A 15975-nucleotide genomic window follows, 5' to 3' on the forward strand; every position below is an offset into this window, starting at 1 on the left:
AAAACACAGCTGTGTTCCTTTCAGAACAGGAAATAATGTTGGTCTTTGCTTCCCTTTCTCTAAAACTATTTCATCACATTCTTTATACTTCTCAATTTCAACCCAGCCCCCTTGTAAAGCCATGCACATGTGCACGCGCACACACACAGTTTATCCCTTCTCCTCCCCTCTGTAGGTTTGTCTGGCGTGAAGGAAAGTTTGACTCTCTTTTAGGAGTGGATCATTTCAGACCGTTAAGGGAAACATCAGTCCTTTCAGCACACTCCCCCAGGATGACACATGCTAGCATTTAAGTGACAATGATCAAGGTTAATTTAGAAAAAGTGAAAGAACAGCAAACACTGACTACAAACTGGTGAACTGAACAAACTCAAACAATCCAAATGTGCAGACACACCTGTCAACATTTCCTGGGATTCTCCTGTATTTTACTCATTCTTGGTGTCCTCCCATTTAGATATATTTTCCATAAATCTCCTGTAATTTAACCTTTCCAAAAAAGAAAAACAGTTGGGCCATATATCCTGTTGACTGTAGGTATACACACCAGGTCTGTCTGTCTACTACAGTAGATAACAGTATGCTGGGAGGCTCTATATGCTCACTACACAAGTTACATAATGGCCCAAAACGTGATAGTGACCCCTCATGTCAAAGTGGGTGTCAGTGTTTACAACATCAATGAAAGGATAAAGCTGGCAGAGAAACTCTGTGAGAAGATAATGCAATTCATAGTTTCCTCAAGAGCAGCTCAGAAACTCAGTGTTATGCCTACTTCCTCCAGACTTAAGGCAAATCCAAAAATGAGCAAAGCGATGGAGTAGAGTTGAGGAAGGCAATTGAAACATTTGTTTGCCTGGACTGCCCCGTGATGGCCCCTGTACGGGCCTGGGGTGGCTAATTGGGAGGATCAGGACAATTTCTGGTGGCTACCGCTGTTCTGGGCAGCCTCCACCAAGCAACCGCCTTCCCCTTATCCAAGTTGCACAATGAAAATTGAAAAAAGGAAGTCCCGAGCCTTCAAAGTAAAAGCATGGCGTTTCGAATGATGCGTATGAGACGGTGTAGTTTAAGGCGAAGAAATGAAAAAGCACAGCAATATCCTACATAATTAACATAAGTCGTAACTAATATCCCAGCAGTGTCCCACCCTATTGACATCAGAAGACACCCGACAGGATCAATAAAACTAGCTAACTGTGGTGGCTAATTACCAGCCATGGTGCTAAATATTTGTTTTGCAGCTAATGTGAAATGTGGGGCCAGCTTGTTATTTTTATGCTTAACCACAAGCTGGGGCATCATCATTAATACCCAATTAGAGGGCAGGTGATCAGAAGCAGATATTTAGCTGGGGAAGCAAATAGTATGCTGGTCATGTCAAAGTGTCATTGTAGCAGCACGGGAGCATTTTTTTTTAACCCGCAAAAAGTCCATTCACATACCACTTCTACTGGATTACTGACACCCTGTTTTGACCAGCCCAGAATGCTGCAGTATCTCATAGTACACTAAGTCTGATCCCAGAATGTTGGTGGTTCCCAGTCTCTCCAGACTGGGACATACACCATTCACATAGGTCAGTATGGCATACTCTCTCTCTACCTCTAAGCCCAGGCTTGAAACTGTCCTATTTGGTTGGGCTGGACACTCACCATGAATCTGTGCCACGGTCTTGAGGGACGGCTTCATGCAGCCATCTCTGCTTTTTTTTCCCTTTTTGTCTGGTCCCTATTTGTCATACTTTGGCTGACAAATACAATTAATTTGCATTTACTGTAGCTGTATTCATGTGTTTTCTGTTTTTAACATAAAAGACACTCAAAAGACTCACCTAGTACATGACCACATCCACTCACATTCACCTTCTGATGGACGAGACGAGACTGTGATGCAAAATTAACCTGCTTGGGCTGCATAAACAAAACTTGGAACTTGGAAAGGCAATGCACATCAGTTTGCCTTGATGTGTGTGCTAGAGTTCCATTGACTTGTTCTGTGTATAAGCAGTTTTTGAATTTACTGAATTATTATGAGGGATGGTTCATCTTTACACAGTGCTCACATGTTCATAAACTCAAACAGATCCAAGTAAACGGAGACCTTTTCAGTCAGTTTTTTAAATTGTTTATTGTTTTAGAAATTCTTCTTCCTGCGCATAAGAAACCCAAACAAAATATGTGACAGGAACAAACGGGAAACAACACTTGACTTCATCACTCGGACTCTTAGTGGCTGAGGCCTCGCACAATGGCCAAGACCTCTGACAGGCCAGCCACAGCGACGGTCTGGCCTTGGCTGAGAGGGGGCCTGCACTTTGGGCAACCATCACCCCTTTCTAGGAGGACTGCAATACAGTTCTCACAACCTATCAGGCTGCGGCACCAAAGGGAGAGAGTAGGGCCCTCCATCTCCGCTGAAACGACATTAACACAACAAAGAAGGCCAATGTAGTTAAAATTAATAAAGACATCATATACAATGATTTGGTGCTCCTACATTACATTAAAAAATGCGACCTTGAAGAAGAAATGCTGAGGTTCAGCTGTCTTTGCAGAAATTATTAAAATATCCCCAATGCTTCCAGTAAAACATTTGTATTGCTATGTCCTGTATCATACTTACTTTATGTTGAAACACGGATAAGATGCAGCAGAGCATCCTCTAATGGCCCAGGATTATTGTTGACTGTGTGGTCAAACAATGCTGAGAGATCTCCAAAAGCTTCTGAGAAACGTCCCTGTGCATGATCTCTCTCTTCCTCAGATGCAAAAGGATCTCTGCCAAATGAGGACTGTCTGGTCAATGATGAGCCTCTCTCCGCATCATAAAGATCAGCTGCATCTAAAGCACAGGGTAGGAGATCCCCAGCTATCCTGACTGGACAGCCAACTGATGCCAAAGCGTTAGGAATCCCTCAGCCTACAATATGATAGAAATGTGAACACATAACAACATTACTGGCACAAGGCAAAAACTGAAGATCCAAAGTTTAAAAAAAAATAGGAGGCAGGTAAATTTCAAAATGGGATAGCCTTCCTCAGACTAAGTTATAGATTCAGACTCCTGAGAATAACAATTAAGCAACTGAAAAATATTAATCATACTGTATATATCAAATTACAAGTTAATTATTTCCAATACCAAAACTACATGTAGCACACAAAATTAGAAAAAGAAAGACATACAGAGAGGAAGATTAACAGTGCGAGTGTGAGAATAAGAGCACCTGGCACCCTGTGGGCATTCCATGACTCAACAAAACGGTTCAGGCCAACATTAGCGACCTGTCACGCTGAAGCTGACACACAGAATTTGATGGTCTTATCCTCCATATTTATGACCTCTTGATTCAGCAAATGAGTCAGACAGGCCTGGTGACAGAATCGAGGCCAGACGAGTGGCTGGACGCTTCATCCGACACTGGAGAACTTGGCGGCAGATGTAAAATAATTTGGCATGACCAAGTTTTTGTGGCTGTGTGATAGTGGATCAAAGGTGTGTTTGATGGATGTCTGGTGTGTGTGGGCTGTGTGTCTGAGTGTTTTTTGTAAAATAAAGTAGGGGTTAAACCGAGGGAGAGAGTGCGCCTCTGTGTTTGGCGGAAAAACTACAATTCCCTGCAAACACGTCACTTCCTGTTGTTAGGGATGGGAGCCTCTCGGGTATGGACACATAAGAATCATGTGACAGGTTGTGGCCACACCGTGATCACGTTTATTTCAACTGGGAAGCCCTGCAAAAACCCGCTGTCTCTGTTCATATAGGTTTTCGCCGTGTGCGCTTTATTGTGTATTTTTACAAACCCATCACTGCAACGAAAAAAACGCTCTGAGACCTGGTAAATGTGTGAAATAATAGTCTGACTCCCCAGATTTTATATGCAAAAAGAATTATTGATCTATCTTATCTGGTTTTAAATCTACAGCCAATCAAAAATCAATATGCAAAACGTAGCGCTGGCGCTATGTTGGGCCCTTTAAGGCCCAACATAGCACCCTTTAAGGCCCATGGACCACTTTTGCACCTTATTTCCTGATTGGATGTAGTACTGAAATCTGACATCAGTACATCAGTTAGCAGGGGAACTCTGCTAACTGATCTGGACTTCCTTTTTTCAATTTTCATTGTGCAACTTGGATAAGGGGAAGGCGGTCGTTTGGCGCGGCTGTGTTGTGCAATTCTGCACGGGTTTTCATGACCTAACTTTAACTCATAACATAACTTGTTGTAGACTTTTAACTCATAGTTATCAAAGACATGGACACACAATTAACTATTAAATTCTACCGTTGTAATAAACGTGCAACTGCAAAAAATGTACAAGGTAAGTAAAGAAGCAAATGTACGTGTTTTTTTTTAAAGCATCTATTTTTATTTTAACTGTGATTCTTCCGGTAAGGACTTCCGGTATGGATTGGAAAATGGCAGCCACCGTCTTGTCTGCAGCTAGGTGCTCTTGTCGCTTGGTGCCACTGTGTTGTGCAGAATTGCTTTTCACTCCATATGTCGGTGAAATAGTACATACCCCCGAAAACGAGTGTTTTCTTTGTACAGTGTGAGTAACAACAACAAATTATACTTCGTGCATGGACTGTTGGAGATGTGCACTCATGTTGGAATAAATCTTCATTGTGAAGCAACCCTTACTTGCACTGAATTGGAAATATTTTAGAAAAACACACTGAATTACAAGACAAGGCTAGAATTACATGATTTTAATAGTAATAGGTCGTGATCTAAAGTGGGCCGGTCTGAGGTATGAAAGTCCAGGTCTGAAAATGAGTCCCACTCTGGCCCTGCTGCGGGCATCTGATGGGCATCTGATGTCAATGCAACATCAAGTTGATGTCATTATTCAATGAATGACATCAACTTGATGTTGCACTGACATCAGATGCCCATCAGATGCCTGCTAGTGGGGAGAAAAAAAATGTTTAAAGGGTTAAAACCAAAACACAATAAAAAATAAATGAATAAAAAAAGATGAACAAATCCCTCCATAAAACCACTAACATCAAATCAAGTCATTTTATGATCACAAAGCACAGTGGCTACAACAGGCAGATGTGAGGTGTTCAGAATGAGCAGATCGTCCACGTACCGCCCACCAGTGAAGCTGCTCCAGATGTGAACCTGATGTGAGACAAGTTGTACAACTCTGACTTACAGCTCCGACCACACAACTGCACAAGGTCTGGCTTTGTTTTGCTTTTACGACGCCTCTTCTGTTTATTACAACTCGACACTTTAGCTCTCGTCTAATTCACGGTGACAGTCGTAGATGTTAAGCTGGGGTTCGTTCGTTTTGCTTCGGACTTAAAGTTCGCTGCTTCGGTGGACAACATTTATGCTATAAGACAAAGGTTTGGCGTTTTGTCAGGAATGTTTAGCTCGAAGTCGGGTGTTTGTTCATCATGTCAGCTCGTTCACAGACCGAGCAGCTTGCATTAGGAGCTGTGCCTCAGTCTGTTCAACGAGCTTAAACATGTCGCTGGGATATTTGTGTATGTCCTGACATAAATGCATATTTACTGCTGTACTGGAAAGTTTGACAGGTTATAAATGGAATATATTTTGGTAAAACAACAATCCCATGAGCCTCTGATATGCTGTAAAGTCTTCAAGGGAGATAACGTTTACTTTAGCTGTGTTGACATTGAATTAGATAAACAAGTCAGTATTATTTTGTATATGTTCTTAATGAAACTACTGTGCAAATACAAACAACAACACACCAAAAAAACTGTTTCCAAACCAAACAAGCTAATCTAATTAGGTAAATGACTATGCTTAATGCTCCAAATAGACAAATAAACACACATTTTTGCTTATTGACTCTTGGAAAGTGTTTGCATTTATTGCACTCAATCACTGCCCAAACATGAAGGATGCTAAAAAAGACAGCTGTGTGAATGTGAGTGTGTCTGCATAAAGATGCAAGTACAATGCTTTGAAGCCAGTGGAAAACAGCAACAGAATCTGAACCCAGATCAACTCACTAAAAGGATGCAAACCAGACCTAATTTGACACCTTTCGTTGCATCGTTACATCAGTGTATTTCTGTCCATTTCTGTCCATCAGATGTCTGCTGAGCTCGTCTTTGCGAGTGGACCAGGTGGGAGCGATGGAAGTGTTCAAGGCACCGCAGTGGGAGGCAGCAAACCTTTGCACCGCTTCATTAAGGGGCAGCCCAAGATTGTCGGCGTGAGACAAACACACACTCTCATGCACAAATGAATTTTTAGTAAATGCCTATTTGTTTTGGTGCATAGCAGTGTCTTCACTCGTTTAAGAATAACTTGGAGTTGCTAGTAATTTTTCTCTTGTCACACAAAATAAAACTGAGCTTTTGAGTGAGGTTGTGGTTGAAATTGTTTTTGATTTTCCTCTAGACTGTTTTGCTGGTCTTAGGAACGTGCTTCTTCGTTAATGCCGTTGCATTGATGGTGAACCATCCCTCGCAGCATTACATAGGGACAGCCATCCCATCGGGCTTCATGATGGGAGTATTGGTTAGTAGCTGAACAAGAGCTGTTCATGGAGTCAGACATTTCCAAAACAGCCAGTTTGGGAACCACTAACTCATCAAAATACAGAGTAATGTTGAGGCTGGTAGTAATTTAAACTCACTTCAGCTAAGTGAAAACAGAAGGCTGAGTTTTTGCTGTCCTGTTTATAGAATACCATCTAATGCAGTTGTGTGGGAACCTAAAGCATGTGAGGAATGCACACGTAAACAGCTTTTCTCCTCTTCCTCTTGTAGTTCATCATATGTGGGATTCTGTATATTATCACAGAGCACAACCCTAGTAAGAAAACAGTAAGTTCAATTACGATATTTTCAAGCAATGTTTCCCAAGAACCACCTATTTAGGAAACCAAGCGCCCACAGATAAAACCGTTTTTTAATCCTCCCCTCCACACGTTTAAGTAAAAATAATCAAAATATTAATCTATGCCAATATGTTTTATTACAGTAAATGTTGAATTAACCAGTTATAGGTTCTTAAAATTGCATCAACTGAGAGATTCCGATTTATTTAGATGTTTTATTAGCTGATTTAATGCAGGTTCTCTGATTTATGTGCAGAACGTTAAGTAATATACTGTATAAAGTTTGACTGACATTTAAAAGTCTCTGTGTGTTTCTCCTTCATCCTTCATGCAGGTAACCATATCTTTAGCTCTGAGTATTGTATCCATACTGGTGGCAGCTTGGACACTCCTGAACACTCTGCCCAACTTCGCACACTACCACCACTACCACCCCTACGGGGGCTACTCTATGGACGAAAACTTCACAGAGTCTGAATCAATGTGGTCAACATACTACGAGGTGGCTATCCTTTTACTATTTTTTTCTCTTTTCTTGTTGGTGAAGCCATCTGTAATAACTCTGATTACATATGCAAGCTTTATTTCTTTAAGTGCATTTGTTGAAGTGATATAATAATAAACAATGTATGCAAACAACAATTTGTTGATCTTCCAATGCAAAAAATAATTTAGTAAAAAAAAAAAGATTTGGAATTTAACATAAAAAATGAACTGAAAAGAAAAAGTCTTGATTTATTTAACACTGTTGTAATTTGATCAATTTTGCCTGGAGCTATTAATATGATTTATTATTTATTGAGTGTCAAACATTGTGTCACGTTTTTGAGAGCAAATGTCTGCTGTTTGTGTTTATCCAGGCAATGGGGATATCTTTTCAAGCAGTGCTTGTGTTCTACTGTTTTGTTGGTGCAATTATTTTCATTGTAATGTCATCTCTGGCTGGAGCTGCCCTGCGTTCCACAAAAAGCCAGGTAAAAACAAAGGCAGTGCTGAGAGCTGTGCATGTCCCACTAAGAGGCTGTCTCACAATATTTGCAAAGCTTGAAAAAAAAAGTTCTTAAATGAAGTACCAGTTCTGCTAAGCATTCTATCTCCTCTCTTTAGGCCATCGTGGTGATGACTGCCTCTTCGACTGAAACACAGGCTAACCAATGAGCACATGAGGACTTAAGTGTGACAAATATGGCAGAGAGAAGAAAGACGAAGTATACAAAGACACAAAACTGTCTCTCTTTGTACCACAAATATTCACTACTTCTCACTAGTGCTGTCACTGTGTACAATCCAATAGACTGATGTGTATATGTGATACATTTTGTCTTGTGGTGATTGTTTGATTTCTACTTCCTCCACCACGTGAACACCATATTTACCTCCTTTGACATTTGACACCAGAATCAACAGAACGATTACATTGAACTTTCCACACAGCACAGTTATCTGCCAATAATGCTGCAGTCTGGCACTGGCTGACCTGATGCGCCATTATTTTTATTATGTCATGTAAATCATTATGTAATAGGAACCTTGTGCCACTGGTTTATAGGTTACTACTAATAGCTGTATAAACATTTGATAGACCACTTACTAACTCATACAGATGACACATCAGTCATAAGTCATGATGAGAATATCACAGGAGCTGAAATCTGTCTTGCTGGTGTTTATCCTTGGCTCTAATTCATGTGGAGGACCAAACCAAATCACTGTTTGACCAGCTTATTTCCAGAACTCTCAATGACTGACCTCATTTTTATATTTATAGCAATTCAGATGATATATTCAAAATTGGTCCTGCAGACTAATGTTACTGAAGATAAATGTTTGACCATTTACCTTTAAGACAAACAGTACAGAGCACCTGGATATGAATTCAGTGAAGAACTTACAGTACTGTTGTATTAGTGTATGTATTAAAATCTTAAATTATCTGTTAATAGCTTATTCACTTTTGTGACTGCAGACATGACACCTCATTAAGGCAAAATAATTTTTTAATGCTTTGTCAATGTGTTTAGCTTATCGCTAAACGGAAACATGCATCTATGTTAATATTTAGATTTTACAGGTGGAAAGAGGACAATACTTTAATTCAAAGAAGAGAGTGGGTGCTTCAGAGCATGAAGATGTAATGTTAACAACTCCATACACCTCTGGCAAACTGTTAGAAGCATGCGCTATCTGCGGAGTCGAGTACAGAACAACTTTTTCTACCTTGCTGTCACATATGGAACAAGTTTTGCATTGACAAGACAGAACACACAGAGAGCCTCATGCCTTCTTTCTTCTTCTTCTTCTTCTTTTTTTTTTTTTATTACCTTCAGGTCATGTTTCAGCACACTCTGACACCCAACGTACTGTCCTCACTTACGAGGGACAGTGTGTGAGACATCTTTAATACATTTCTCATGGTGTCAAGTGTAATGCTTACTGAATACCAGCACACTGGAGTGCTGAATGGAACAAAGTCAACTTGTTAAAGTCTGCCAACATTATGCACAACTTTATGCAAAATAAGAGTCTTGCATTACACTGAAAATTGCCGAAATGACTTGTGAAGTCTCTGGTCATATATTTCAAAATTACATCAGCCAAATGCATGCATTATAGCACTAAAATTAAGGATTTTTGCTTGTCATTATATCATTATACAGTATAGCATTTCTGTTGCAGTCTACAGCGAGTAGTCAGATATACAAGAGGAGAATGAATACATCAGAACTGCATTTTTTAACATTTTTTTTTCCCTTGCGCTCAAGAAACAAGCTATGAATGCATTACACACATATCGTCCAACATCTTACAAACTGTCGCAGTGACTTTGTTCAACTTAATTTCATATTCAACAGACGCAGGAGAACATATTCATTCACCTGGAGTCATGGTTCAGGCTCCCTGGTGACGGGAAGCTCATTATTCACTCGCTTTTCACTGTTTTTGGTCTCTGCCAACTCCTGGAAGAACATATCTGGCTCTTTAGCTGCTTAATGCTCTACCGTGTTCTGCACTGTTCGCTGTTTGGTGCTGGTAGAGCGCATTTTTCACGAATAAATAGCTGCCACAACGGTTAGGTTTGCATGAAAGAAATAAAGTTGTAAATGTGACAACCAAAGATGACTGAAATTTCCACGTCTAAGAGGAAGTACCAGCTATTTCCTCTGTTTGTTAACCGCCATGAGTCACTGCTTCCACGAACAAGCTGTCATGTTTCATTGTTAACTAAAATTGAACTTTTAAACACTCTGCCTGAATACTAGTCATTTGTCCATCACATTATTAAGAATAGCCTACTTTCATCACATTGCAGTATTATCAAGACTGACTTCATGAGCCACTTAAAACAAGCATATACATTTGAGTAATATCGTCTTTCAGTGGTAAATTTCAGTTTTGATGCTTTTCTTCATTGTCACAAACCGAAGAGGCAGGAGGCTTTTGAAAGTCAGTCCCAAGTATGCAGCGTTGGTGGACACGCATGTGCTCTGTGACACGGTACTGCCGTGAAAAGGTCATGGGGCAGTGGGGACAGGGGAAGGGCCTTACGCCAAGGTGACTGCGCACATGTCTATTCAGAGAGCCTCGCTGGCTAAAGGAACGATCGCATAGAGAACACTGGAAAGGTTGGTGAGCAGGACTTGACAGATGAGCTGATATGTTTGATGGCACGCTGGCTGAAAGGGTAGCGGGTATGCCAACAGACGAGGTGGATGGCATGGAGGCTTGTACAGAGTTTGACACAGTAGGAGCTGAGCAGGGTGTCCAGGTATTGATTTGGTTCTCAATCACAATGCCAGTTTTTTGTATAACCTCAGCTCCTGGTCTGCTTTGGTCTTTACCCGCAGATTTTCTTTTATCGGTATTTGCTTGTCCATCCCAAGATTTTGTCTCATCCAAACTCTCAGTCCTAGCACTAATTTTTTTCATCTCGTCCCTTGGTGTTGTTTCTTTTCTTTGGACTCCATCATGATTCCTGATTCTAGTTTCAAACGTGTCCTTTTCTCGAACCCCTCTCTCTTCTCTGTCAGATCTGCGTTTACAGGATACAAGCAGCTCAGCCGGTTTGGTGCTAATGTCCAGCAAGAGAACTTGGTCTGTTGCCCCTTTAGCAAAGTGCTGCTTCAGGTGACTCAGACCTGGGGTGGCAGAGGTATCAACCTCGTCGTCACTCGACTCACCTGAAGGATCAGAGTGGTGTTTTTGATCTGAGTCTCCATATGATAAGTGCATGTTGTCCTGTGGTAGGCAGTGATAATGAACATGTCCATGGTATGACTGGCCCACAGCACTAAAAGATAAGTGTAACTCTGTGGTCTCAGTGCCTGAGATCTGTTCAGGTTCCACAGATGAGCAGCATTCAAAGGGAGAGCGTCTGCCAGTGACATTATCCAAGCTTGACTCTGGTGTGATGGAGACAGGCAGACACAGATCAGCACTGTGTGCTCTGCTTTGCATAGCTGTATGTCTGTAATTTGAATCATGTTCATTCTGGCTATAGGAGGAATCTTTAGTGCTTTTCCCAACTCCATATATGTTTGAGTACCAATTTATCTTATTTGCATCGAGATTGCAATGGCTGTCGTGCATATCCATTTCAGCTGAACACGTTCTAGAGTTACAGAGTTCCTCTTTCGCTTCTCCCTCGGCACACAAATCTGTACAGTCAGAGTCCCTCTGTGTGTCTGAGTGTCCTACAGGAAGTGAAACTGCAGCTCTCAGATCTTGTGAGAGCTCCTCTGTTGCAGTTGCCAAGGACACATTGTAGAACTCAAAACAATCCAGCCGCTTATGTTTGGAGGGGAAACCATCAATACTGAGATCACTTTTCGACTTTAACCACTTGGTCCTGTCCATCTTCTGTGGCACTGAATCATCCCTCAGATGTTGTGTATTGTGGGGCAATCGTTTTCTTATATGTTCTTGAGTCTGTATTATAAAACGATCAGTATTGCTGCTGCAGTAATCCTCTTTCAACACATCAGATCTACCTGCGCTGGATTTGTAACTAAAATCCTGCATAGCATACTGAGCTGAACTGTCACAGTAATCTTGACTGTGTGTGACAGTGTGGTGATCATGTTTGTTGTCCAGAGTCTGTGTTCCATGCTGACTTTCATGTTTAGTGGAAAAACCCTCTACAATGCTGTCATTGTCTGTGCTTGCTGACCGTGAGACAGGAGCCCTGCTGGAGCTGCCTGCAGCCTGTGCTGCTGGAAGGTAAAGAGGCACTGCAGGCATTTCTGCCAGCTGGAGGACAGCCGCTCTACCGCTATGACAGATGACAGGGACTGCCCCCCAACTTGGATTTGGTGATGAGGAGGAACTCCTCCTGTCCTCGATTGCTCTCACTAGATCCTCTTCTTTGCTCTTCTGCCAGATCTCTGGCTTTTTAGTGGCAGTCAAATGTAACGGATCCTTTCGGACCTCTTTGTCCACTTCAGACATGTCATGCCTTTCAGCAATGCCAGTGATATTTCGAATCAAATCCTGACGTGTCAGACAAGGTGCTCGTCTGTCGTCACCTGCATTTGCATTGCTTTCAGTGCTCAAACTGTTTGCATCTGATGTGCCACACTTGTTGGAACTGTGTTTACTGCTGTTTCTACTCATAACTGTTTCTTCGTCTCTAGAATCTCGACTGACTGAATGCGTCTGAGTTTCATTAAATGTTTCCGCAGTTGCTGAATACTCATGAGCTTTTCTTTCTGGTGAACTTGTAGCACTTTTTACACTGAAAGTGTCTGTTTCCTCAAGTCTTTTAAAGGCATCACTATTGGGTGATGGAGGCAGATCACTGAATATGTTCATAGTTGTCCTAGAAGTTTTCTTAATCCCTCTGTATGGCAGAGTTTCAGCTCCAGGGGAAGCATCGGCATTTTCTGCAGCATTCGCCTCAGTTTGTTGCCAAGCCCTCAGAGCCTCCTGCAGTTCAATCATCTGCAGGTAGCAGGCGGCATTGAGCAGACTGTAGTACTGTTGCTGGCTATGAGTGAATGGCAAAGCTCCTGTGTAAATGTAATCCAGAAGAGACGTCAACACAGCGTCAGACAGACATGGAGCTTGAAGTTCCACCAGAGCACCAGTAGAAGACAAAATAGATGCCAGCACTGGACTAGAAGCTGCCAGAACACACCTGGAGGAGCAAAGACCAACTACATGTGTGATCAGGCATAAAATCAGGAAAATCACATGAGGCATACAACACAAACATGTGATATTAAAGAATGTTGTACATGTTGGGGTGTTTGTTTGTGAGTTGTATAAGCGGTTGCTCACCTGTGTGCAGGGTAGAGCTGAGCTGGACTCTCTCTCTGGATCAGCACACAGTCACAGAAGTGAGCTTGTTCTCTTTGGAGGTTCAGATAAGCCAACAGTGACGCTGCATGGCTGCCAACGTCTTGGGCACAGTGTGGCACCTGGAGAATAGTGTGGCAGTCCATAGGAGTTATGTGCAGGTAACAAGATGAAACAAAAGAATACCCATGAAAAAAAATTCTACTTTCAAACAAGCCTTGTCTGGCTGTAATCATTTGTTCTGATTACACTGGTGCTTGTGAGATGTCTTCCTGATGATGGACACAATCCACACAACTTGTTCCATGTAAAAATGAATTTAAAGCTTAAGCTGAAATTAATATGAAGCTCCATTTAGCCAAGTTAAATAAATTGAGTGCCAGTCTTCAATGATTATGGTGTTTTTAGTACCAAAAGAGCCACAAAGAAGGAATTTCACACTGAAATTGTATCTTTGGAAGGTGCTCAGACAACATGTCTCACTCATATTACTATAGTTGTACTTACACTGACTTATATTTATACATGGAATCACAACAGCTGATTGTGTCCGACACAGAAAGCACATTAGAAAGGGCTCTTTTAACTATTAACAGCATGAAAGATTAAAGCCATTAAAACTGGCTGAATGTTCATTTGGGTGTCTTGCTGTTATTTTAAGACAGAATCCATGCTTACAACCTTTGAATGGGGCTAAGTGATTTAGTTGCGTTCTCTGGTGGCTTTTCAGGTTCTGTCTTATCATGCACTCTGAGTTTCCACTCAAAGCCTCAAGAGATAATAAAATAAATCAAAGCAATGTCTTCTTGCACTGATTAAAACATGCAAAACTGGCTCCACCTTCTTTCAGCTACATTCAGGAACACAAAATTCTTCGAAAAGATCTATTAACAAAACTACATGCAAGCTTTTAATATGGTATTTATCAATAAACTTTTCAAAATCAGCTTACACACTTAACAGCTATAGAAATCTACAACCCCAATGACAGTAAATCTTTCCTTGATTGCTTTAAGTTACTAAAGTAGTAAAGTAGTGCAGCTTTAAGAGCTGTCTGATTATATTAACCAGATAGAAATCAATATTCTCTTACCTCCATGGTGTATCAGGAGAGAAAAGCAACAAGTCTTCCTTTTCGTGCTTGCAGTTGAATGATAAAAAGAACCTCTATAGAGACTATATAGTCAGTTTACTATCTACGCACACTGGTTCTTGTGGAAAACAATCACACGCTTTTCATATTGGGAGCGTGGCATGACGCGGAAGGACAGGTGCTTATAAGGAGTGCCGGCGTCTTGCGTCAGAATCTCCATTGCCTGTTATGGAGGGACATGAGACCAGCCCACTGAGGACCCACAGAACTGTAGCAGCAAGACAGTGTTTCTACTCACGTCACAAGAAGACTGCATGAGTGAAGTGATTTTTCTGAATGATACAAATATGCAGTAAATACTAAGTCGTCATCATGAAAGGCAGCGCACAAGGCAGTTATTCATCCTCAGAACAAGTACCTAATAGTCCCGAGGAACCTTCTTTTGTTTTGTTCTCTTGCAGGAGGGTCAGAGGTCCTGTCAGTTTTAGCATTAATGTGGTTGATATGCCAACTCTTGAGTCTCCAGTAGAGGCTTCTGGTTCGTTGTTAAAGTTACCCACAAGCCATAGCAGAGAGCACCGGCGAAGACATGTGATGTACGGAAACATTTCTACCTGCTCTGATTCTAGATAGAACGTTTCCAGCATCAGACTACGAGCCCGTCCCTCTCAGCTGACGTTTTGTTGACAACTCCATACTGAGCCATCTCTCCACCCTTCCACACCATGTGCTTGTCACGCCTTTTGATCTCTGCAGCACTCTAACGTTACAGAACAACGCCTCACTGCCCACAGGCCTGTACTACATTTTCCGTTCTAGTGTGCAATGGAAATACTACTGGAGCACCCTGCATCACATAGTGAACCACTTAAAACGAGACTTGCAGCACTTCGTAAAAACTAATAATAAGTCATTACACGACTAATTCTGATGCCACATAAAAAAATTATAAATATTTAGATCAAGCAATGGGGAAAAACTAATTTGTTTACTGTGAAATTAATTGATTCGGCAAACTCTTTGCCTTTGTCTTGTCATAATGGCACCTGTCATGCTGATATGTCATGCAGCAAGTGAACATCAGTTCTTGAACTTGAAGTATTGTAAGCAGAAAGGCCCTGAGTAATGACAAATACTGATGGACAGAGAACAGGTTCAGACCAGACATGTCCAAGGTCCTGCAGTGGCTGGTACCTACCAAAAGCGGTAAAAGAAAACTACAATTGGATCACGGACAGTGCCATGAGTGCCCAAGGCTCACTGGTGCACGTTTGTATGGAACACTGCCGAATTTGGTGCCAAGCGCGACCCCACAGAAAAGCTACTGCAGTGGCTGAAAACCTAATGTAGCTACTGCGGAAAGGCGTCAGGATGTACAGTGAATTGCAGTTTGCTGCCTGTCAGTGAACACTTGCTGACACTTTTTACAGCTGAAAGAATACAATGGGCATGTGGGCATCTGAACTAGACCGTGAAGGATGCCGAGACATAGCTCCTTCCTAAACATTGCTGCAAAACCAGATCATGCCAGCAGTATTCCCTGATAGCAGCGACCTGTTTCAGTGCACCTTGCCATGCTGCAAACATTGTTCAGGAACATTACAGAAAGCTCAAAGTATTGACTTGTACTCCAAATTCTCCAGAGCTCAAAAAGATCTAGTATCTGTAGGATGTGCTGATAGAAGATGTTCAATCTTTGGAGTCTCCACCTCACAACTTGGAAGACTTACAAGATAGTGTATGATACTAC

General features: G+C 41.5%; 1 protein-coding gene and 1 long non-coding RNA gene across 3 annotated transcripts; one reads left to right on the top strand and one right to left on the bottom strand.

The window, feature by feature from the left end:
• Nucleotides 1-5081: 5081 nt before the first annotated feature.
• On the top strand, nt 5082-8778 carry LOC110961552 (uncharacterized). 2 transcript variants are annotated; one of them, XR_007939704.1, is made up of 7 exons: nt 5082-5195; nt 6086-6208; nt 6397-6516; nt 6768-6824; nt 7173-7340; nt 7699-7812; nt 7946-8778. It is a non-coding gene; the product is annotated as an uncharacterized LOC110961552 (long non-coding RNA). The 2 variants fall into 2 exon arrangements; XR_007939708.1 differs by lacking the exon at nt 5082-5195 and adding an exon at nt 5236-5366.
• A 1023-nt stretch (nt 8779-9801) lies between these two features.
• Nucleotides 9802-15923, bottom strand: LOC110961540 (uncharacterized). The gene is made up of 2 exons (XM_022209205.2): nt 13115-15923; nt 9802-12971 (listed from the first exon to the last, which is right to left on the bottom strand). The coding sequence occupies exons 1-2, from the start codon at nt 13366-13368 to the stop codon at nt 10226-10228; spliced, it is 3000 nt and encodes a 999-aa protein (XP_022064897.2). The 5' UTR covers nt 13369-15923; the 3' UTR covers nt 9802-10225.
• Nucleotides 15924-15975: the final 52 nt, after the last annotated feature.

This window comes from Acanthochromis polyacanthus, chromosome 2 (genome assembly GCF_021347895.1).
Source record: "Acanthochromis polyacanthus isolate Apoly-LR-REF ecotype Palm Island chromosome 2, KAUST_Apoly_ChrSc, whole genome shotgun sequence".
Taxonomy (NCBI): Eukaryota; Metazoa; Chordata; class Actinopteri; family Pomacentridae; genus Acanthochromis; species Acanthochromis polyacanthus.

Bases quoted from the DNA above. Each gene is read 5' to 3' on its own strand.
- LOC110961540 (XM_022209205.2), bottom strand. From the start codon at position 13,368: ATGATTACAGCCAGACAAGGCTTGTTTGAAAGTAGAATTTTTTTTCAT. The intron at 12,972-13,114 runs GTGAGCAACCGC...TTGCTCCTCCAG, and splicing joins CAGCTCTACCCTGCACACAG to GTGTGTTCTGGCAGCTTCTA.